General features: G+C 44.6%; 2 protein-coding genes across 6 annotated transcripts in view; one reads left to right on the top strand and one right to left on the bottom strand.

The window, feature by feature from the left end:
• The window catches only part of cacna2d4a (calcium channel, voltage-dependent, alpha 2/delta subunit 4a), a 230,781-nt gene that overhangs the window by 97,130 nt on the left and 109,068 nt on the right, over positions 1 to 24,583 (top strand). The gene's annotated exons all lie outside the window — the stretch shown is intronic.
• The window catches only part of lrtm2a (leucine-rich repeats and transmembrane domains 2a), a 97,168-nt gene that overhangs the window by 33,475 nt on the left and 39,110 nt on the right, over positions 1 to 24,583 (bottom strand). For 2 of the 3 annotated variants that reach the window (XR_005130856.1, XR_005130855.1), the window contains exons 3-4: positions 15,017 to 15,613; positions 8,105 to 9,009 (exon numbers count right to left, since the gene is read on the bottom strand). Coding sequence is in view for 1 of the 3 variants with exons in the window: in XM_037542292.1 (XP_037398189.1) it covers positions 8,552 to 9,009; positions 15,017 to 15,613 (1,055 nt within the window). In the remaining 2 variants the exon portion in view is untranslated. Of the gene's footprint in view, positions 1 to 5,624; positions 9,010 to 15,016; positions 15,614 to 24,583 lie in introns of those variants that run through there. The other variant, XM_037542292.1, reaches the window with a different exon arrangement.

Raw genomic sequence — 24,583 nt, 5'->3', positions numbered from 1 at the left:
CGAAGGCATGAGGCTAAAGTTGTAAACAGGAGAACGAGCGGAAACACATACTGGAAAGTCAAAACACGGAAAAAAAGGCTTGGGAATGCACAGAAACCCCAACACACAACTAATGCAAACAGTCGTAGACAGTCCAAACAACGGGGGTCAGAACTCAGTAATCAGGCAAGCAAGAACGCTGATGGGTGGACTGCTGAGAGGTCGTGTTCACGTGACCTCCCAGGGAGTGAGGAGTCTCTGCCACGGAAGGCGTGAGGCGTAACCTGTCTCACTTTCTTTCCCCGATTTGTCAAATTCAGCAAATACACAGTAATCATGCATTAAAATGTGTCTGTAGAGGACGTGTTGAAGGGGAATCCCACCCATCAAAACAAAGCCACTCAGAGCGCTTTGATGTGAAATCATTAGAGAAACCTGTCCACTCTGGTTTTCCTTGTTTTCTTTACAGTGGTGGTGATGGGAACCGGGCGTCGCCATGACTACAACACAGATACAGACACTTTATTTACCATCCAGAACCACCAGAGAACCTACACGAGTCTTCTGAGCTTATATGGAATGTTGATGATGGAAAACAGTGGAAAATCTGGAATAATGAGTTTTCTTTGGGGACTATTTTGCCGCACAGCGCCCTGCATGTCTCCCTCCACCATGAATGGAGTTGAAGTTCTCTAAACTCTCATAAAACAGCGTCTCAGTCATCAGGCAGTGAATTCAGAACCAGTTCATGTAGGAACTTTCTGTAGGAGCTTTTAGAGAGACGTCTGGTTCCTATCACCACCACTGTGAGGAGCTTTTAGAGGGACGTCTGGTTCCCATCACCACCACTGTGAGGAGCTTTTAGAGGGACGTCTGGTTCCCATCACCACCACTGTGAACAAACCTGACTATCTAGAACAGAGCATTTCACACCAAACCGCTCTGAATGAACTTTGTTGGCATATTAATCATTTAATTATGCAGAAATTTAGATTTTCATTTGAACTTATTTCACTCAGAAAATCATCATCACGAATACTTTGACCACAGACACCCAAACGTCTACATACAGTATGTCTGTATAATAAAAGATCAGATTATGGTAATGAGTAGTAGATCACCTGACAGAAAATATGACTGGAAGCTCATTTTGCTTTATTTACTCAGCTATTCAGGTGCGTCTGATTAAAAATGGGTTTATTTCATAAACCTGAACACACTCTGTGTCTCACAGGATAAACACAACGTAATCTTGCATCCTCTCCTTTACAGAAGGGATACATCCTCAGCATTTCCACTAAACATCAAGCCGTGGCTTCACTCTTATGTCTATAAACGTGTTGTGCGTGTGCTCAGGCCTTCACTCAGGCTCCACCTACTAGCTTATGGAAATACATTCTTTATTCAGCGTTCAACACAGAATTATTCCACAGCCCACAAGTAGTATTTAAAACGACGAGGGGGAAAATAAAGAAGCATTTAATTTGGAGCGTCCCATACAGTTCTTAGGGAAAGAGAGCAGGAGAAACAGTGGCGTACAGGTGAGATAAACAGATAAACAGAGACAGAAATAAATCACAGCTCAAATGAAGTATAAGGAGGTGCATTAGGCCCACGCCAAGGGGCAGCTTCTTTCCCTCCAGGCGTCACAGAGGAGCTCGTACCTCCTGTTTTTGAGGGAAAGGGTGACCTAGCATGATCTAGCCCTGTATTCACATGTGCAGACGGGGCACGGAAGCATGCAGACAGTGAACACGACACACTAGCTGCTCTTCACATGTTGAGCTTCAGGTCTGATCAGCCGCAGTACTGCTGCCAACTGCTGGACTGTCGAAATATCCCACCTTCCTGTTTCTACACTCACTGTCCACTTCATCAGCTCCACTGACCGTATAGCTGCACTCTGTAGTTCTACAGTTACAGACTGGAGTCCATCTGTTTCTCTGATACTCTGTTACCCTGTTCTTCAGTGGTCAGGACCCCCATGGACCCTCACAGAGCAGGTACTGTTTGGGTGGTGGGTCATTCTCAGCACTGCAGTAACACTGATGTGGTGGTGGTGTGTTAGTGTGTGTTGCGCTGGTCTGAGTGGATCAGACAGCAGTGCTGCTGGAACACCTCAGTGTCGCTGCTGGACTGAGAACCATAAATATCCAGCCAACAGCGTCCTGTGGGCAGCGTCCTGTGGGCAGCGTCCTGTGGGCAGCGTCCTGTGGGCAGCATCCTGCGGGCAGCGTCCTGTGACCACTGATGAAGGACTATAGGACGACCAACACAAACTGTGCAGCAGCAGATGAGCTGTCGTCTCTGACTTTACATCTACAAGGTGGACCCACAAGGTAGGAGTGTCTGATAGAGTGGACAGTGAGTGGACACAGTGTTTAAAAACTCCAGTAGCACTGCTGCGTCTGATCCACTCGTACCAGCACAACACACACTAACACACCACCACCACATCAGTGTTACTGCAGTGCTGAGAATGACCCACCACCCAAACAGTACCTGCTCTGTGAGGGTCCATGGGGGTCCTGAAACAGTTAGAAATGAACAGTTTTAAACAGTTAGAAATGAAACATGACGTTTTTTGTTTGTGCCAACTCACACTTTCCATCTTCAGTCTGAAGTTCTTGTCTGTGCAGCAGATAGACAGACAGACAGACAGACAGACAGACAGACAGACAGACAGATAGATAGATAGATAGATAGATAGATAGATAGATAGATAGATAGACAGAGAGACAGACAGACAGACAGACAGACAGATAGATAGACAGATAGACAGACAGACAGACAGACAAATAGACAGACAGACAGACAGACAGACAGACAGACAGACAGATAGATAGATAGATAGATAGATAGATAGATAGATAGATAGATAGATAGATAGACAGACATAGATAGATAGATAGATAGATAGATAGATAGATAGATAGATAGATAGATAGACAGATAGACAGACAGACAGACAGACAGATAGATAGACAGATAGACAGACAGACAGATAGACAGATAGACAGACAGACAGACAGACAGACAGACAGACAGACAGATAGACAGACAGATAGACAGACAGATAGATAGAGTTCCAGCTGCACTGTACTTTGGAGGGGACTCAGGAAATAAAAAATAAATCCAGACACTTTAGACTTTCCAGTGTAGATATTAAGGACAAACAAATCAGATATAATTTTGCACAATTTCATCTGCTGACTTATAATTCATGGGACTGTGAGAACAACTCTCATGCTAGTATCCAAAAAAAGTCATCTATATGTCGCTGCTGTCGGAACAGATAGATAGATAGATACTTTATTGATCCCGAAGGAAATTTAGGAACACAACCTCGTATCTCCATTTTTGTCGCTTTTCAGTTTTGGACAGTTTCCAAAATGACTTGGAAAAAATTCTGGTTCCATTGACTTCCATTCTAAGTCAAGACTGTTTTTCCCACCATTTGGGAGATATGAGGTTTTCTTCCGACAGCAGCGGGATGTATATAATCACATCATCTCTTCATGTTTTGGTACTGCTCTTTTTCAGTATTGCACATTTTTCCTCCAGATGGCGCTATTGCTCTCTGCTCCTTTGTGGCATGGCGTGCCTGTGGGTGTATTATGGTTTCCTGTCATACGTTCAGTCGCAGAACGTTCAGTTTTCACACACAAGTGACGAAAGCAGCCAAAATTCTGTAAAAGCTGAAGCTCACAGAAAACAGCAGCGGTGCGGTGAGGACGACAGCAAGGTAACTCACCAGAGCTGGAAATCAGGGACATGTAGGGTGGCCAGTAAGCATTGCATCATTTGACTGAAATTTTCCTTTAACTGCATCCAAATTAGTGTCCAATCAGGGCTTCATTGGGAATAGTCAGATCCCTGGACACTGAGCAGTGATGTATCCGTGGGCCGATAGGTCAAAGAGGGGTCCCAGATCAAAATAAGTGCATCAGACGTGCAGCTCAGCATTAGGTTATTAAGCCTTGAGCGCTCATACAGTAAACTGAGGGCATAAGCTTGTTCCTGAGCTCTTTCAGGGGAAGAACAGTCACAGCAGGAATGGTGCATTTGCAAGTGATAAACAGCATCAGCGTTGTTTTTATTACTGTTTATGTCAGCATAAGTGTGACATCACAAGGTGATACCGAGTGCTGCGTTTTAAATAACCTTCTTAATTCAGAATTTGTTGTGATGTGTGTGTATATATATATATATATCCTGCATTGAGCTCCTGTGAATAAAGCCTTGGCCTAATTCCATGTCAGACTGTGTGACTGACATTCTGCATGCATCTTCCCAACAACAGTGATGTATATATATATATATAGATATATATATATATTTTTTTATTATTATCTTTTAATTAATGTTTTACACTGTAAGCACTTTGGGATTTACTATAAATGAAAAGTGCGTTATAAATCCAATGTATTATTATTATTATTATTATTATTATTATTATTATTATTATTATCTTATTTATTAAATATAGTTGCAGAAGATACTCTTACACTCACATGAATGTATTTAATATGTAAATGAGGTACTGGATCTACTAAAGCAGGCGTCTGATTCAGTCTGGAAAGTTCAGATTTAGCATATTCCTGCCCAGATTAAGCCTAATGTATGGTTTAAATCCAAACCAGCCAGGGCTGGTGGCAGATGCCACTGTTTGAGGTGTTTGGTTCTGCATTACAGAAGAATTTGTAAATATATGTTAGTAAAGCCCCTGCAGTGCAATAGCAGGGGTCTCATAAGGCCTGGCCACATCAGATTACATGATAAAGGTTCTCTGGATATTACAACGTTCTGCATGCATCTTCCTTTTTACTGAACAGTAAATCTGTGCATTGTGTTCTGCCTGAGCAATGCGCTCATTAAACACTGAAGAGGGAAGGCGTGGAGCGGCTTGGTGAACAGGGTTACATGCATGGAATGTCCCTGGCTCCAAAAGGAGCGTAAGGGATGTTTTTGCTGTCTATTATTTGGCTGCTGTCGGAAGAAAACCTCGTATCTCCGTTTACATCGTATGTAAATTTCAAAAGAAATGTCCTAACTCAGAAAAACGTCCGGTTCCATCGACTTACGTTGAAAGTAAAGCAGGTTTTTTTTCCTTCCCCTGTAAAGTTTCCATTTCAGAGACACGAGGTTTTCTTCCGACGACAGCCTGTAAACTGGCTCCGTCGGTCCACTCCACCGTTTATCAGTCCAATGGGAAATAACGACTGATGCACACCAGTAAACCTCTTATCTGTGTGTGTTTGCTGACGGTGCTCCAAATGATTTAATGCAAATTTATGTTCATTTCACAAACAGTCTGTGTGGTTGTTTTGACAGAGACGGTGGTTTTTGTGATCTAGTCGATCTGGATTATTATTTATTATGGTTATTATAATTATTATGAGACTGTATTTCAGCAGTTTTACACAGTTTGCAGTGGAACTGGAAACATTTTCTATATTATTTCCACACAAAGTTCTTTGGGGTTTGTGTTTAGCAGATGAACTGGTTTCTATTGCATCCTCCAGCCTGTTCACTGTGTGTGTGTGTGTGTGTGTGTGTGTGTGTGTGTGTGTGTGTTTTAACAGTGGCTTATCATTCTGGGTTGTCCCTTCACTTTTATTAAGAACCACTTTTAACAACCGACGTAAATCTGAAATAAATTTAATTTTGCAGAATGATAAAAACAAAATGGAACAGTAAACATCCTATAAACATTCGTCAATATTGCTTTCTAACGCTAGACCAGCGGGCCTGGCAAAAACGGTTCTCGTCTTTCCCTGCTTTTTATTGAAATTTTCCCTTCTACCTTAAAAGTAGTAGCAGTTACATATTGGTGCGTGTACAGGCAGCAGGATGTCTCTGTGCTTGTCTCATATAGTTGTGAGTCTAACCATCAAACACTGCTGGAATCTGCGAATTATTACAGTAATTCAGGCTTCAGTATCACCTAGTCTACGGCTTGTTTCTCACGCATGGTCCAAGACCACAGCGTCATCTGATGCAGCTGTCTGAGTCAGGTGACTCCACCTGGTGTACCGGAGGTTAAGGCCAACCCCAAAAGACTGGCTGTACCTTTATTTGTGCTGTTTTGAAAACAAAACCTACGTTCACATTTCAGGCCTCGTTACTCAAATCTGATGTTATGCCCAAATCCCATCTCTCTGACTCGATGGTTCACCCTCGTTTAATCGGTCATTAATGTGATGAAATGACCCTCATGAGCTCCTCCTACTCAGTGACGTCACATGACTGAATCACCGCATCAGCAGCACAAACTAACGAGCAGAACGAGCTTCGCTGAGAAGATCATTAACTCTGATCAGCTCTCAGCTTCATTATTAGAGCCAGACGGAGGAGAAAAAGGTGAGACGAGCTGCTTTTCCACCGTTTACAGGCTTTAATGTCTGTTCGGCGCTGCTGCCATGGTAACGCTGAATGATGATGGGAAAAAAGCGCATGACTTCCGATCTGAGCGTCACATTAAGGTCACGTGGCCACGAATCGGATACACGTCCGATCTAGGACCACATATGAAAGTGGCTCAGGTCGGATTTGCGGAGATCAGATTTGCGTCCACACGGCCCTGAAAACCCCAGATCGGGGTCACATCAGGGAAAAAGATCGGATTTGTGCCACTTCAGCCTGGAATGTGAACGTAGCCTGAGTGGACTAGACGGCGAGAGGTGAGTGAGGGACTGCTACGTTTTCCTTTTCATTTGGACTGAAACATCCCAAACTCTGACACTTAGCTAAACGGGATGGGGGGGGGGGGGCTTGGACTGCTTGTATGTTGCATTATCTGCACTTATTTGTGGCTTATGAATTTAACAAATACATCAAAACCCAAAACAGATGATGAAGATGATTTTGTATCCAAATCACGGAGAAAACGACACTTCAGTTGCTTGTGTTGTGAACCAATATTCCCTTTGAACTGTTTGGACTTCTGCAGCTGATCTCTGAGTCACGTCAGCAAAGTTAAGAGTGAGAGGAAGATTACGAATCGAAGGAGCGCGCAATAAGGTCGTCGTTACTGCGGATATTTTTAGCCGTATGTTCTCCCTCTCCCTCTCTTTCCCTGCTGACTTCATCCGTCTCTTTCCGATGGAGGGATGCTAACGTATGGAAGCTTAAACCACAAAGTATATGACAGGAATAATCTGTTCTAGAATAATCTTTGTCTAAGATCTTCGTCTAATCCCGGCACACTGCAGTAGCTAGACTTCCTTTTTGGAAAAAGGCTAATGCTGTAGTTATCCGTAGTGATTTTTTTTGAATACTGATATTTGGAAGATCGTTAAGGAAGCTTGGACCTACAATCTAAAAGTCTTCATCATAAACCTATTAGGCTAAACGTGGATATATTACTTGGTCCAACAGTACAAAACTGAGCACACAGTACCGTCCAACCTCTCTTCTGTGTACATATTTCAAACTCATACACACATGTAACATGTTCAAATGCATTATAATATATTCTACTTATGTCTGGATTATACTGACAACTTTGCCACTGGCAATATATTCCACTTTCCTATGGGACACAACAGATCGGACTGTTCGGATTGCTAGAGGCATTCCAATCCATAATGAAACAAACAAAGCATACAAACATATTGGTAAATAATGTGTGGAAAACCATCTTAATGGAGTCAACACTTCTATCCCCTCTGCTCTGCCTGTTTCTGTATTCACACAGTGACACAGTAATCACTTTAAGAGCTGGTTAATCTTCTCCTCTCCAGAAATAAAGGCCTTGAAGTGGCCTCCCACCCAGCTTCAGCCACCCAGACCTCTCACAGGTTCTCAATACGCTTCTACTCTAAATGCCACGACTTGACTCACACATCAAGTATTATTCAAGGAATTCTGCACCACCAACCCCGATTCAGAGACAAATCTGGCTCCCACTAATACTCACACACTCGGGAGGGCAGCACACATTAATAGTGAGTCTAAACAAATGGAACAGAACGATGTGCTAAACACAATTCAACACTGGGTATGGAAGCAGAAGCACACAGCGATAGACCAGGAGAAGTGGGGGTCACCTCACATCGGATATTAGGATATATATTATTTTCTGAATAACATGGAGGATATTAATAATATGATATGTCATTACCACCAAAATAGAGTCTCCGTGGGGCGAAGTGGGTATATTTAGGGCAGGGGCAAGGTTGATGCAGCTGCTAGTGCAGATGCTGATGTTAGCCACTAGAGGAGTACACCATAGAGGAGCAATCAAACAGCAGCTATTCATCTTTCCTCCCCGCAATCCTTCCTTCCAAGACCAGGGCCGAGACGAAGGGGTGAAGTTTTAAAGTGCTGATTGAGCCTCTGGTTCTAGGGGGCGGACTGTGATCCAAGGACAGAGGGCAAAGGCGTTAGAGCAGGGGTCCTTAGCATGAGGAGAATGTCTGCAACTAGTCTTTGGGAGAGAGGAGAGGAACGTAGGTAGGACAGGAACGAGCCTCAGTCAGCCCCGGTAAAGGTTGCTGTCTCTTTCTCACTGTGCAGTTTTGATTCCAGAGCAGTCCTGTCTGTGAACCCTGACCCCTCTTCCCCTGCTCTACGCCACCGATGAGATCTGTTTCTCCTCAGGGTCAGCTTCCGCCTCGGCGTCGCCCATCAGCGGCTGCCTCTTCTTCAGCTCGCGCTGGTACTTGGCCATCAGGGAGGCGTAGATGCAGCCGTATGCGGCTGCCGCCACCATCATGATGCACACAATGCCGCACACCACGCCGGCGATCACCACCGTGCCGATGGCCCGTCGCACGCTGACAGGCCGATAGCGCTGCCTCACACAGTCCGGCGCCTCGGTCTCCGTCCGCACCACTGTGCTCTCGGAGGGTGGCGCCGCTGTGGCCCGCACGCACGGGGGAGAGCCGCCCTTCGTCCCTCCAGACCCGCCCCCGTTCTCATCCTCCAGCTGCAGGCAGTAGTTGAACATCTCCACGGGTACGCTCCGGATGTCCCGCCCTCGCAGGTCTTTGGGGAGGGTGCACTCCATGGCGTCCACATAGCCACCTGCGAAAGAAAGAGAGGAAATCAGCAGCTAGCCGGCAATGACTAGAGGGTCAGCAGCCCACTGCACCATATCATCAGCAAAACCCACCCTTACAAAGGGGGTTCTTCAAGGGTTCTTCAGTAAAGGCGGTTCTTACAGCCCCATGACGAAGAACCGTTTGACTGTAAAAATGGTTCTTCTCTATGATGGAAAACATGCTTATGGTTCTTTGCTGCCACTAAACATGCGTGCCTCAACGTGAGCTTGTTGCCAAGAAGGAACAGACTGTTCAGGGTGTGATTGAGAAGGCCCAGATATAGCGTGGCTGTAACTGGGCTGACTAATCTAGCTGGCAGAGATAATTCTCTGGTCTTATTATTGCCTCATATTGCCCCATTACATCATTTTAGCCCCTCATTGACCCGAGGAGGAAAACTTTGTAGAAGACAATGAGTCAGCGCATATTACGACACATTAATTTGAGGCGGCAAGCCGAGGGGTTTGGTTGGCTGGCAGGGAGGCGAGAGCTGCTTTCTTAAAAAAACAAAAACAAAGAAAGACAGACGCTTTGCCATGTCGGTTTCCTGTGAGACCAGAATACACTTTCTTTAAAAAGAGCTGCGCGTTACGGAGCCCGCTGGGGATATTCTGTACACATAAAAATAACGCGTGGCCACGCCTTATTAACGTGTGGGAACGAGATCCTAATATGTGTGTAACAAGATCGCGGCTTACTAAGTCGTGGCCACGCATTAGGATCTCGTTCCCACACCTTACTAAGTCGTGGCCACGCATTAGGATCTCGTTCCCACACCTTACTAAGTCGTGGCCACGCATTAGGATCTCGTTCCCACACCTTACTAAGTCGTGGCCACGCATTAGGATCTCGTTCCCACACCTTACTAAGTCATGGCCACGCATTAGGATCTCGTTCCCACACCTTACTAAGTCGTGGCCACGCATTAGGATCTCGTTCCCACACCTTACTAAGTCGTGGCCACGCATTAGGATCTCGTTCCCACGCCTTACTAAGTCGTGGCCACACATTGTTTTTATTTATCCAGGATGTGGCCAGCAGGGCTGCTCTGTCTATGTCATGTTGTAGCAACGCACAGAATCTGTTTGAAGACTGTAAAACACTGCTTAGGAAATTGCCAGTTAACTCTGTTCTAGCTCATAGTTTTGGTGGTTCTTGGTATCTTTTGGTCATTTCTGGTGTGGTTTGCTATTTCTGGGTATGGTTTTGTGATAGGTTTAATAAACTGCACGTCTACATCATCTAAAAAGTTTCTGTTAAAATAAAACGGCGAAAGCTCACTGTGAAATTAGGATTATGAGACCCTTATTAGTCCCACAACGGGGAAATTTCACCTCCTCATGTAACCCATCCCTGCAGTGAAACACCACACACACACTAGTGAACACACACACTAGGGGGCAGTGAGCACACTTGCCCAGAGCAGTGGGCAGCCCTATCCAGTTGGGGGTTAGGTGTCTTGCTCAAGGACACCTCAGTCATGGACTGTCGGCTGAGGGGATTGAACCGGTAACCTTCCGGTCGCAGGGCCAGTTCCCTGACCTCCAGCCCACGACTGCCCCTCTAAGACTCTATGCCTATTATTCTATTATTATGTTTATTGTCATTAGGCTATTAATCAGAACAATCGGGTTTGCCTGTTTGTCATTCAATAAAGCTGCACTGTGTAAGATTTGGGTGTATGGATATGTGGGCTTCCCCAGACAGATGACTCATCTGACCCGATGACTCTGACTGAAATGAGCATATCAGGCTCTACAGGGTGATTCACAGCAGGGCATTTAGCCTGGTTTTATCATCCGAGCTCAGTAACGACACTTCAGTTAAAAATCTTACAGTGTCACTTTAACTTTGATGTTACCACATCATCCAAATCATTTACGCCCCACTGACGGAAAAAAGCTTCCTTGTGCTACAGAATGACAGTGTGCTTAGACTGATATGGACGAGGAACCACACTGAACCAAAACACTTGACTGTATGCTACGTACACCGGTCAGGCAGAACACTCTGACCACCTCCTCGTTTCTACACTCACTGTCCACTTTATCAGCTCCACTGACCGTATAGCTGCACTCTGTAGTTCTACAGTTACAGACTGGAGTCCATCTGTTTCTCTGATACTCTGTTACTCTGTTCTTCAGTGGTCAGGACCCCCATGGACCCTCACAGAGCAGGTACTGTTTGGGTGATGGGTCATTCTCAGCACTGCAGTAACACTGACGTGGTGGTGGTGTGTTAGTGTGTGTTGTGCTGGTCTGAGTGGATCAGACACAGCAGTGCTGCTGGAGTTCTTAAACACCTCAGTGTCGCTGCTGGACTGAGAACCAAAAACATCCAGCCAACAGCGTCCTGTGGGCAGCGTCCTGTGGGCAGCGTCCTGAGGGCGGCGTCCTGTGGGCAGCGTCCTGTGAGCGGCGTCCTGTGGGCGGCGTCCTGTGACCACTGATGAAGGACTAGAGGATGACCAACACAAACTGTGCAGCAGCAGATGAGCTGTCGTCTCTGACTTGTGGACACAGTGTTTAAAAACTCCAGCAGCACTGCTGTGTCTGATCCACTCGTACCAGCACAGCACACCCTAACACACCTCCACCACGTCAGTGTTACTGCAGTGCTGAGAATGACCCACCACCCAAACAGTACCTGCTCTGTGAGGGTCCATGGGGGTCCTGCTTTGTTTAGACAGTTTAAGTAATTTGATTGATTTTGTGCTAAACTGTTGATGTTTAATGTAAAAGGGCAGCTGGTGTGTAAGAAGGTTCTGATATGTGTGATATGCATATAGAGCTCTGCCAGTGTGGCCTGTCACACGCAAACATAAACACTGGAGCGTAGTGACTCAACAGCCTTTCAGGGTCTGATGTAAGATGTTCTTCCCCTCTCAGAGCTGTCGTATAGATGTGTCTGGCCTGGAGGCCACATGATTGTGTGCATTTCAGCTCTGTAAACACGAGAAAGGAAAGGGGGGGGCGGGGTGGCAAGGTGGGGGGGCACATGCACTCACAGAATGGCGCTATGTAATCCCTGACAGTGGCGTATGCCGAGGGCATTACATGCAGGCCTGCGCCTGGCGATGGCTTACAGCCCCCATCATGGCTAAAAGCCATCGGTCATGTATTGATTTCAGAGATATTCCTGCACAGCAATGCCACTCAACTCTATAACAAGTGCTCTGAATTGATATTGACATGTTTAACAGGACAAACACTCTTTAAAAAGATTTACTCTTTATCAAAGTAAACGTTCTATTAAGAACCACAGGTTCTGTATAGAACCATGTCATGCTTAAGTGTTTTTTTTTAATTATTTTACCATCAATATTCCTTTGTTATGCTTAAAAACGACGGTTCAAAACGAGTGTCGTGTTTTATGTGGTTCTACACAGAGTGTTCTATATATATATACGTTCCATATAGGTTTGTCTATTGTTCCGATGTCAAGCCCGTGTGCTAAAAAGGTGGATATTCAAGGGTTTATTTTTTAGTAAAGACTGGTTCTGTTTACAACCATGAACATTCACAGAACCTCTGCATGATCAGATATTTCTCTGCATGGTCAAATGGTTCTTCAGACTGACGGAGAATGGGTTGTACATGGTTCTATACAGCACCAAAAAAAAGGTTCTTCTATTGTTACAAGCTTGAAATCGTAACAATAGCGGAACGGCTTTGGTGATATATGCTGTAGAACCCTTTGTCTGTACTAAAGAACCCTTGAAGACCTTTATAAAGAAGGTTCCTATCACCACCACTGTAAAGAAACCCGAGTCGCCCCAAACCGCTCTGAATGGCTCTGTTTCCGTCTCAAACGCTGAATTATGCAGCAGTTTTTAATTTTTTTTTTTTAATTCTCTTATAGCCACATGGTTGTTGGATGAGTGGGTGTTTCTGCGCTCTTATTACAGCTCTGCCACTATATCCATCACTCCACAGCGTCTTACGCCTGATTGACAGTGTTAAGTGTGTGGATGTGGGTGTATGCGTGTTATTATGTCTATGCCTGCTTCTGAAATAGCTCTGAGATCAGGCCGTTCTGCTTTTATTGCTCTTTCTATGCAGGATGGCATGAACTCTTGTGCCTTAGGACATATGGGTGTAAAGATGCAGGGATGAAGTGGGAGAGGATGCAACAGAGAAAATGTTAGTGGGGTGTAGTTACTCTGGTTTACGGAGTGGTTTAAAAAAAAAGTTAATGACATTGTGTTCCCTCCCAAAATGTGTGCTCATCACACAGCAAGCAAACGTAGGACCGGAGGACGGCGACACGGCCCACATTAGAGCTTCGTTTCAGCATCACTAACGTTACACGCTGTTCTCCCAGCTTCGCCAGTCTGAGCCGAGTCTATTCAGCTGTGCTTCTCTGCAGCGTCTGTAAATGAGGACAGTCGGCCTCAGGTTCAGTTTGTGCTCAATAACAGCAGAATCACGTCTGATTGTGAGAAGCGACGCCACGTCTTTACATTTCAATCCAAGGTCAACGTAAAGTCCATTGAGCCGCTTCATGCCTGAGCTTCAGCGAAGCTCCGCAGCCCAAACGCTGTACGAATGACAGGCCAGCGCCTCATTGTTCCTCCACTAGCGGCAGCGTCGTAACGTTGGTTGGCTTACCCGTCGGAGAACAAGGTCTCGGGCTCCGTGTTTGCTAAGAGAACGCCTCTTCGGTTACGTGATCTAAGGCGTTGGAACATTTAATCAAGCTGAAGATGAAGAAGAGGTAGAGCAGAAACCAGACCCACGCCCACAGGAAGCAGCGAAGGAAGGCATTTCAGAAATAATCGTCGACTTATCGACTAATTGAAAAACCAATCGACGGATTAGTCGATTACCAAGATAATCGTTAGTTGCAGCCCTACATCTTTAAGGCATCATCAGGGGGCGGTAACGTTTGCCTGATTTGCATACTGTGATTTGGTAAGTGGTTGCTGTCCCGGTTGGTTGCCAAGATGTTGCTAGGTGATACTATGGTATCCCAAGTAGCTGCTAAGATGTTGCTAAGTGCTTGATATGGTGTCTTAGTTGTGTGTTAGGGTGTTTCTAGGAGGTCACTGAGTATTTCAGGTTGTTGCCAGGGTGGTGCTAAGTGGTTGCAATGGTGTTCCAGGTGGTTGCAAGGGTGTTGCTAAGAGTTTCCTATTATGTCCCAGATGGTAACTAAGGTGTTGCTATTGTGTTCTATGTGGTTGCAAAGGTGTTGCTTAGGTGGTTGCTATGATTTCCCAAGTGGTTTCTATGATGCTGCCAGGTGGTTGAAGTAGGATCCCAATTTGTTGCTAGTGTTGCTAGGTGGTTGCTATGGTGTCCCTCTTGGTTGCTAGGTGGTTGCTTAGGTATTAGAAATGGTTGCTAAGGTGTTGCTAAAGTGTTGCTAGGTGGTTGCTATGATTTCCCAAGTAGTTTCTAAGGTGCTGCTAGGTGGTTGCAGTAGGATCCCAGATTGTTGCTAGTGTTGCTAGGTGGTTGCTATGGTGTCCCTCTTGGTTGCTAGGTGGTTGCTTAGGTATTAGAAATGGTTGCTAAAGTGTTGCTAGGTGGTTGCAAATGTATCCCAAGTGGCTGCTAGTGTGCTGCAAGGGTGTTGCTAAGAGTTCCTATTATATCCCAGGTGGTAACTAAGGTATTGCTGTGAGGTTGCTATGGTGTCCTGTGTGGTTTCTAAGGTGGTGCCAGGTGGTTGCAGCAGGATCCCAATTTGTTGCTAGTGTTGCTAGGTGGTTGCTATGGTGTGCCACTTGGTTGCTAGGTGGTTGCTTAAGTATTAGAAGTGGTTGCTAAGGTGTTGCTAGGTGGTTGCTAATGTATCCCAAGTGGTTGCTGGTGTGCTGCTAGTTGGTGGCTGTGGTACCGCAGTTGGTTGCTTGACTGCTACTACGCGGTTGCTGTGGTATCCCTGATGGTTGCTAAGGGTCACTAGGTCATTGCGATGGTACTTCACTTGGTTAATATGGTGTTATTAATGGACTTGTATGGACTTGCCAGGCTTGTTCTTACCTCGGTAGATTAACCACTCCATCCAGTGCTTGAAGTCGCGCAGGTTGCAGTCGCACTCCCACGGGTTAGAGCCCAGCTCCAGGTGCTGCAGGTTAACCAGCGGCTCAAAGGCGGCCCTCTCCAGCGCCTGCAGCCTGTTCCCGGCCAGGGACAACCACGTCAGGCCTTGCTGCTGGTCCAGCAGACCCAGTGGGACGGCAGCCAGGCCGTTCAGAGACACATCCAGCCTCCGCAGGCTTCCCAGGCCTTGCAGGAGGTCACGGTCCAGTGCCGTTAGGCTGTTGTTCCTCAAGCTGAGATCGCTCAGGTTGGCCAGCTCAGCAAACAAGCCGGCTGGCAGGTTGTCCAGGTAATTGTTGGACAGGTCCAGCCTCTCGAGGGAGCTGAGGTTGGTGAAGGCTGCGGTGGGCAGCAAGGAGAGGCGGTTGTTGGGCAGGAGGAGGGTGCGCGTGGATGATGGGAGCGATGACAGGGCGGGGAGCGCCACCAGGCCGCGGCCACTGCAGTCTGCCTCGGATAAGCTGCATACACATACAGACGGGCAGCCGGAGCAGGGCTGCAGCTGCATGACCAGCAGATACAACACGCAGAGCAGCGCTGAGAAACACAAAAGTACAACAGACAAACAAAGAATTTAGAGTCATCCTGAAATCAAAATGCACTGTTTCTTTACATTGAGCACGATTCATGACATCATTTGATTTAAAAGATAAAATTCATGTTTCTCTATAGTCTTTTAGCCCTGCCTCCAAACGCCTTCTGACATCTGATTACATTACTACACGTTACAGACAGAGAAATCTGTATCAAAGAGGACATTTTCAACATTTTACATAATTTAGTTGTTAAAATGTGAACAGAGTTATTCAGGGTGGTTTGGTGTGAAACGCTCTGCTGTAGAGAAACTAGAAAACAGAGTCAGAGCTGCTCCCAGTGGTGGTGATGGGAACCAGACGTCCCTCTAAAAGCTGCTCCCAGTGGTGGTGATGGGAACCAGACGTCCCTCTAAAAGCTCCTACAGAAAGTTCCTACATGAACTGGTTCTGAATTCACTGCCTGATGACTGAGACGCTGTTTTATGAGAGTTTAGAGAACTTCAACTCCATTCATGGTGGAGGGAGACATGCAGGGCGCTGTGCGGCAAAATAGTCCCCAAAGAAAACTCATTATTCCAGATTTTCCACTGTTTTCCATCATCAACATTCCATATAAGCTCAGAAGACTCGTGTAGGTTCTCTGGTGGTTCTGGATGGTAAATAAAGTGTCTATATCTGTGTTGTAGTCATGGCGACGCCGGGTTCCCATCACTCACCACTGTAAAGAAATTGTCAGTCAGTTTCTGTACAGTGAGCCATTTCGCATCAAATTATTCTGAATGGATAAAATCCATCATCATTTCCCACATCAATATTGCGTTTCTCTACATAAGGAAAAGTGATTAGATAGCCGGTTCTCACTGACGTTAATCTGCAGTGAATAAAGACAATAAAAACAACACACCATCTGATTCTGTAAATAGCACATATGATTTTAAGTATTATTATAGTTGATAATAATCATCTAAAGCATTCCAGACTTGATGCTTTGAATTATCGTCTTTGATGCACGTGTGTCATAAATTAGACACTACTGAGTAAGCCGGTTTACTGAAGCCTCGGAATCGCTAAAAAAAGGTCACTAAAACAATTGTGAGGGCTCTATAAAGTCCCATGACCCCACAGCTGACTGTCTTTACTTTCAGACACCAAAGTCTAGGCCAGGGGTCTTTAATTAAAGTTCACTAAGGTCCAGTTAGAGAGAATGTCCTCAAGCGAAGGTCCAGAACATCATAACGTCTGACCTGCATCACGACTCTGCGCCGTCTACTGTTTACTGAAGGAGCCGAGTAGCAATATCAGCATCTTATACAGTCGACAGCTGAACATCAGATCAAATAAAGTCCAGTTCGGTCAGATTTCACCAACATTTACTGAACATCAGATCAAATAAAGTCCAGTTCGGTCAGATTTCACCAACATTTACTGAACATCAGATCAAATAAAGTCCAGTTCGGTCAGATTTCACCAACATTTACTGAACATCAGATCAAATAAAGTCCAGTTCGGTCAGATTTCACCAACATTTACTGAACATCAGATCAAATAAAGTCCAGTTCGGTCAGATTTCACCAACATTTACTGAACATCAGATCAAATAAAGTCCAGTTCGGTCAGATTTCACCAACATTTACTGAACATCAGGTCAAATAAAGTCCAGTTCGGTCAGATTTCACCACCATTTACTGAACATCAGATCAAATAAAGTCCAGTTCGGTCAGATTTCACCAACATTTACTGAACGTCAGATCAAATAAAGTCCAGTTCGGTCAGATTTCACCACCATTTACTGAACATCAGATCAAATAAAGTCCAGTTCGGTCAGATTTCACCACCATTTACTGAACATCAGATCAAATAAAGTCCAGTTCGGTCAGATTTCACCACCATTTACTGAACATCAGATCAAATAAAGTCCAGTTCGGTCAGATTTCACCAACATTTACTGAACGTCAGATCAAATAAAGTCCAGTTCGGTCAGATTTCACCAACATTTACTGAACATCAGATCAAATAAAGTCCAGTTCGGTCAGATTTCACCAACATTTACTGAACATCGGATCAAATAAAGTCCAGTTCGGTCAGATTTCAGCAACATTTACTGAACATCAGATCAAATAAAGTCCAGTTCGGTCAGATTTCAGCAATATTTACTGAACATCAGATCAAATAAAGTCCAGTTCGGTCAGATTTCACCAACATTTACTGAACATCGGATCAAATAAAATCCAGTTCGGTCAGATTTCACCAACATTTACTGAACATCGGATCAAATAAAATCCAGTTCGGTCAGATTTCAGCAACATTTACTGAACATCAGATCAAATAAAGTCCAGTTTGGTCAGATTTCACCACCATTTACTGAACATCAGATCAAATAAAGTCCAGTTCGGTCAGATTTCACCACCATTTACTGAACATCAGATCAAATAAAGTCCAGTTCGGTCAGATTTCACCAACATTTACTGAACATCAGATCAAATAAAGTCCAGTTCGGTCAGATTTCAACAACATTTACTGAACATCAGATCAAATAAAGTCCAGTTCGGTCAGATTTCAACAACATTTACTGAACATCAGATCAAATAAAGTCCAGTTCGGTCAGATTTCAACAACATTTACTGAACATCAGATCAAATAAAGTCCAGTTCGGTCAGATTTCAACAACATTTACTGAACATCAGATCAAATAAAGTCCAGTTCGGTCAGATTTCACCAACATTTACTGAACGTCAGATCAAATAAAGTCCAGTTCGGTCAGATTTCACCACCATTTACTGAACGTCAGATCAAATAAAGTCCAGTTCGGTCAGATTTCACCACCATTTACTGAACGTCAGATCAAATAAAGTCCAGTTCGGTCAGATTTCACCACCATTTACTGAACGTCGGATCAAATAAAGTCCAGTTCGGTCAGATTTCACCAACATTTACTGAACATCGGATCAAATAAAGTCCAGTTCGGTCAGATTTCACCAACATTTACTGAACATCGGATCAAATAAAATCCAGTTCGGTCAGATTTCAGCAACATTTACTGAACATCAGATCAAATAAAGTCCAGTTCGGTCAGATTTCAGCAACATTTACTGAACATCAGATCAAATAAAGTCCAGTTCGGTCAGATTTCACCAACATTTACTGAACATCAGATCAAATAAAGTCCAGTTCGGTCAGATTTCAACAACATTTACTGAACATCAGATCAAATAAAGTCCAGTTCGGTCAGATTTCACCAACATTTACTGAACATCAGATCAAATAAAGTCCAGTTCGGTCAGATTTCACCAACATTTACTGAACATCAGATCAAATAAAGTCCAGTTCGGTCAGATTTCACCAACATTTACTGAACATCAGATCAAATAAAGTCCAGTTCGGTCAGATTTCAACAACATTTACTGAACATCAGATCAAATAAAGTCCAGTTCGGTCAGATTTCAACAACATTTACTGAACATCAGATCAAATAAAGTCCAGTTCGGTCAGATTTCACCAACATTTACTGAACATCAGATCAAATAAAGTCCAGTTCGGTCAGATTTCACCAACATTTACTGAACATCAGATCAAATAAAGTCCAGTTCGGTCAGATTTCACCAACATTTACTGAACATCAGATCAAATAAAGTCCAGTTCGGTCAGATTTCACCAACATTTACTGAACATCAGATCAAATAAAGTCCAGTTCGGTCAGATTTCAACAACATTTACTGAACATCAGATCAAATAAAGTCCAGTTCGGTCAGATTTCACCAACATTTACTGAACATCAGATCAAATAAAGTCCAGTTCGGTCAGATTTCAACAACATTTACTGTCAGTTTCCTCTTTTTAGATCACGTCATGTGGAATAACTTCCCTCTGACTCACTTTCTTCTCTGACTGCTGTTTCTCTCCTCGTTCCTCCCCTGTGTGGCGTCACTGACTCGAGTCTCAGAGCTCATCATAATGCACGATCTGATTGGCTGAGTAGCGTCACGTGTGATATTTACAGCACATGTGATTGGTCTGTGAGTCTCCCGGTCACTAAAGCTACTGTAAAGGCTAGAAAAGCTACGCTGATTAAAACAGGACCACCCCATCCAAATTACATAATTCTCTATAGTTTATTGATTATAGGTCCAGGTACACATAGAACAGCGTCTGGGTCCAGACTCAGACCACGGTCCACCTATTAGTGACCTCTGGTCTATGCAACTGGTGATTGTTGACACAGGCTAAGAAAGTGTCCATTCATTTATTGATCTGCATATTTTTACTGCTGGCTAGAATCATCCTATTTTTCTGCCGTGCTGATGATGGAGCGGAGATCTGTCTCAGCCCTTGTCCTACACTAGGTTTGATTGACAAATGGCAGGCTGGATACATGAATGGACATGATGTTGTCGAGTCGTTGCGCTGCTATACATGCTGTTCTCGCTATTTTATGTCTGTCAGGCCAGCTGAACTGAGCGGAGCATTAGCCAGATTAAAGCCTGCCGTAGACAGCCGGAGTGAGTGTGCGTGTTGAAGCCTGAAGGAAGGTTGGAGCTGTCAGTGCAGCAGCTCTGACCCGCAGTGGTGAAAACGGACATTTGGACGCCCAGCCAGACCTGACATAGATTATTAATGAGAGAGGCCAAAGTCAGCCAAGGCCGGTGCGGTGGCTGGGTGATGGACAGCCTTTAGCCGCCTGGCATTCCCACTGCACTGTTTTAGAGCCAGACTGAAGGGCATATTCATAGAGGTGAATGAGAGAAAATACAGGCATGGACCACGTGAAGGACTGTACTACTACTTATTACACCATTGGTGTAATTGGACACAAAGCAGTTCAGAGCAGAGAATCCCAGACGACCCCGTTCCCCCGCAACTTCCTCCAGCTCATTCCCGGGGACCCCAAGCCGCTCCCAGGCCAACTTGGAGATGTAATCCCTCCAGCGGGTCCTAGGGCGACCCCGGGGTCTTGTCCTGATAGGCCGTGCCTAGAACACCCCCACCGGGAGGTGTCCAGGGGGCATCCGGATCAGATGCCCGAACCACCTCAGCTGGATCCTCTCAGTGCGGAGGAGTAGCGGCTCGACTCTGAGCTCCTCCCGGATGACCGAGCTCCTCACCCTATCAAACAGAGTGTAGCCGCCACCCTGACACACGTTTAGATTTGGGTGATGTATTTATTTAGGTCTGGAATGTTTTGGTGAAGCTGGTACTCCTGCTTTATAGGTGCACCTTTTAAGTCTACAACTGCTGACCATCTCCCACACTTTGCCAGCCCCCCTCTGCCCCATCATCATTAGAAAGGCCCCACCACAGGATCACCAATGATCAGGGTTATTATAGGTGTAGTTTTAGAACTAAAACTGTGACTAAAATGAAAACTAGCAGTCAATGTGCTCATTAACTAATAAAAATAAAAAACACAAAAACTAATCAACACGATAGCACTCAGTGCAAAGCTACACTAGTGTGAGAATGACAGGTTCTCAGGACGGTTCTGTGTCTGGTCTTTGAGGAAACCTCGAGCCGAGCTCCGTCTGTTGTGGCTTAGTTTTATTCCACACTTACAAACAGCTGCTCTCACGGCATTTTACTTTTCAGAAAATAAAAACGAAATAAATGCCTCCTTAAAACAAAGTGAAGTGAAATCACCAATCGAAAGGAAGAGCTAAATAAAATAAAAGCTAATGAAAATGAGAAACCTGTAACAGCGCTGTGTTTGGGTGACTCACGGCAGTGACGCTGACCTTGCCCCGGCATGTTTGGCCGTTTTTCACAGTTGAGTTTGTATTTTTATCATTATTTTTACGAAGTAGTCAAGTCGAGGCTGAGAAGGACCATGCAGTTGAAAAGCGGCTTAAGAAGTATGTGTGAGCCGGGTGAGGCGCCGTGCCACTCCATGCCTCACAATAACATCACCCACATGCCCGCATGACAGTAAGTCAGGGGAGAGCGTTGGAGCTGGAGGCTGTAAGTTCTAAAGCAGCTTTAAGTCTTCAGGGCTGTCCTCAGACCAGGGCCTCTCACAGATGTGACTCACAAAGTAGAGCAGGCGTGATTAAACTTAAATAGGGCTGCACAGTGTGTGTGTGTGTGTGTGTGTGTGTGTGTGTGTGTGTGTGTGTGTGTTGGATGTGGGTTCTGATGTAACTCAGAAGCAACATGCCTTCAGCAGCAGCCGCTCTGCAAACAAACTTCAGTCTGCAGAGAAACTGCTGACATTTTCTGAAACGTTCTCTTCATCGGCTCAGAGTTCTGTAACAGATAAAACTGGAAATGTATCATTCTGACCACCTCACTGTCCACTTTATCAGCTCCACTGACCGTATAGCTGCACTCTGTAGTTCTACAGTTACAGACTGTAGTCCATCTGTTTCTCTGATACTCTGTTACCCTGTTCTTCAGTGGTCAGGACCCCCATGGACCCTCACAGAGCAGGTACTGTTTGGGTGGTGGGTCATTCTCAGCACTGCAGTAACACTGACGTGGTGGTGGTGTGTTAGTGTGTGTTGCGCTGGTGCGAGTGGATCAGACACAGCAGCGCTGCTGGAGTTAACCGTGTTGGGGTGGTAAAAGTAATCCACTGCAAATTTCTACTTCTAAACTAAAGTTTTTCTACTTTCTGTTTCTTAATGACTGAATTACTACTTTCTGGACAAAAAAGTATTTTCACTACTCATTACTTTTCTGTTACTTCCATCTGACGATTCAAATCAGATCCGTCAGTGAATCTGGAATTTTAACCAGTTAAAATCTGAATTCTTTTCATTTTCATAGACATTGAGCCCCAGTTTATTCCAGCTTATCCTACAAAGTATAAAACTGAAGATCCAGTCGTATCCAAACGTTTGCAGATTCCATGTTTTTGTTGTTTGAGCATTTAACCCAGTTCACCAAACTGGAAGTGAAGAAAACGGCACAGGCCACGTTTTCCACTTTGTTTCCTTCCTGTTTCTTAAATTCAGCAGACAAGCTGTAATTGTGCTTTAAAATGTGTAGGAAGTTCAGTTTAGAGATTTATTTTCACTTAAAAATTAATAAATCATGCAATTTGACGTACTGTAAATAAAATATCATGATATATACAGTCCTGTGCGAAAGTCTTAGGCCCCCAAGACACGTTTTTAAAATCTATTTATTTGTGTAGTTTGTGTTTATTTGCTGAGAAAAGTGTTTAAATAAACAAAATGTATAGAATATGAATTAATAATGATTATATAAATAATAAACAGTGATGTTCTGGATGTTGGTGTGTTTGTTTACCCATCTCCAAGCCTCTCCTCCTCGAGGAAGCCCAGTATTATATGTAGTTATAAAGCAGCTCCTGGTTTGACCAATCAGTGCTCAGTAAATTGAGCTCATGATGTAATTGATGATATTAACGAGTCTCTGTGGCGGCTGTGAAGGTGTCCAGGAAAAATATGGACCCGAGAAATTCTTGTTACTGTTTATTGTTTTTCTGTTTATTTGAATTATGAATGTGACTTTATTCTGATGTATATTGTGATGAACTCACTGCTGAGGGAAACTGTTTAAAACTTCACTCAGACGCCTGAAACTCCCCCACAGCGCTGTGTTGCCCTTTTTGAACCATGCTTTAGAGAATGTATGTAATTGCATAATCTTTAGGGAAATAATGAGCTCTGTGATACTCACATGTGGTACGTCGGGACTGAAATGTGATCAGGATTAAATCCCTCATTCCTAATTTGGTCTGTTTTCATTCCCGTCTGAGCGGATTGAGCGGCGCCGGTTTCTCTGCGCGTGAGACGCTGTAAGCGTGTCTGCGGACGAATGGGTTTATTGATGCCTGCTGTAGATTTGTGGGGATGTGGGCTGGGAAGGAGATTATGAAGTTATGAGATTCCATAATTAGCTGTCAGCTGATACGCTGCTGTCACGTTGGAAAACTCGTAACCCGCCGGCTCGCTGGTCTGGCGTGTTGGCATTCCGCTGTCCTGTTACGCTGTAATGTGATCCGACGTGTGCGCAGACACCTGCGACACTTGAGCCTTGCCCTTCAGTTTGATCCCAGCGTAAGGCGAGACATACACAGTGCTGCTTATCTTCGTCCATCATTCATCCCTTTCATACCAGCCCATCCTCTCGGCCCGTGAGTTTCCACTGTCTCAGCGTGGCCTGGCCTGCAGTGCCCTGTGCGCCGGGTTTAACATTCAGCTTTAAACTCATTCACCGCTGAATGCTTTTAAAACCATGTATGATGATCAGAACAGCCATTTATAACACTAGAAATTATAGTAATAAGAAGAAGAATCACTATTATTATTATTATTATTAAAACTTTATGCATAACAATTATGATTCTTCAAGGGGCTTTCGGTAAAGAAAATGGTTCTATATGAAGCCATGAACACTCAAAGGACTTTTTTCCATGATTAAAGGGTTCTATGCATCGTGAAAGCGTTCTTCAGATTGATGAAGAATGTGCTGTAGATGGTTCTATATAGAACCTTTTTGAAAGGGTTCTTTTTAGCACCAAAAAGGATTCTTCTACTATAATGATGTCAGGCTTGTTCCAGTAGAAGGAGAAATGTGGCAGGAGTGTATTTTGTACATCGAGAAGTGAAGAACCTGTCAGCTATTCATACTGAAGATGAACCCAACACCATTCGCCAGACTAAACGGGCTGTAAGAAGCTTTACAGACCGGCTGGAACAAAACAACATTAATACTGATCTGGACAAACTGACCAAACTGAGCTGAACCTGATATTGGGTCAGTTTTACGGCTCAGTCTGATTTGGTCCGACTCTGAAGATCAGACACGTCTGGTGAATGGTGTTGGGTTCATTTCTGGCTGATTCCAGGTTGTTCAGCTGATCTTCTGTCACAGCTGCCGACTGAAAAGCTGCTCAGTGGAGACGACAGTTTGGGAATTTAGTGTAAGGAGCTGGAGAACGAACTGCCGGCTGAGCGGCGAGTGGGCGGAGCTCGTTACTCTGGCGTAGCAGCGAGCTGCTCGTTAAGGAGCT

This window comes from Pygocentrus nattereri, chromosome 1, assembly GCF_015220715.1.
Source record: "Pygocentrus nattereri isolate fPygNat1 chromosome 1, fPygNat1.pri, whole genome shotgun sequence".
Classification (NCBI taxonomy): domain Eukaryota; kingdom Metazoa; phylum Chordata; class Actinopteri; order Characiformes; family Serrasalmidae; genus Pygocentrus; species Pygocentrus nattereri.
Note: the sequence above shows the minus strand (reverse complement) of the source record. Positions and strands in the feature narration are given on the sequence as shown.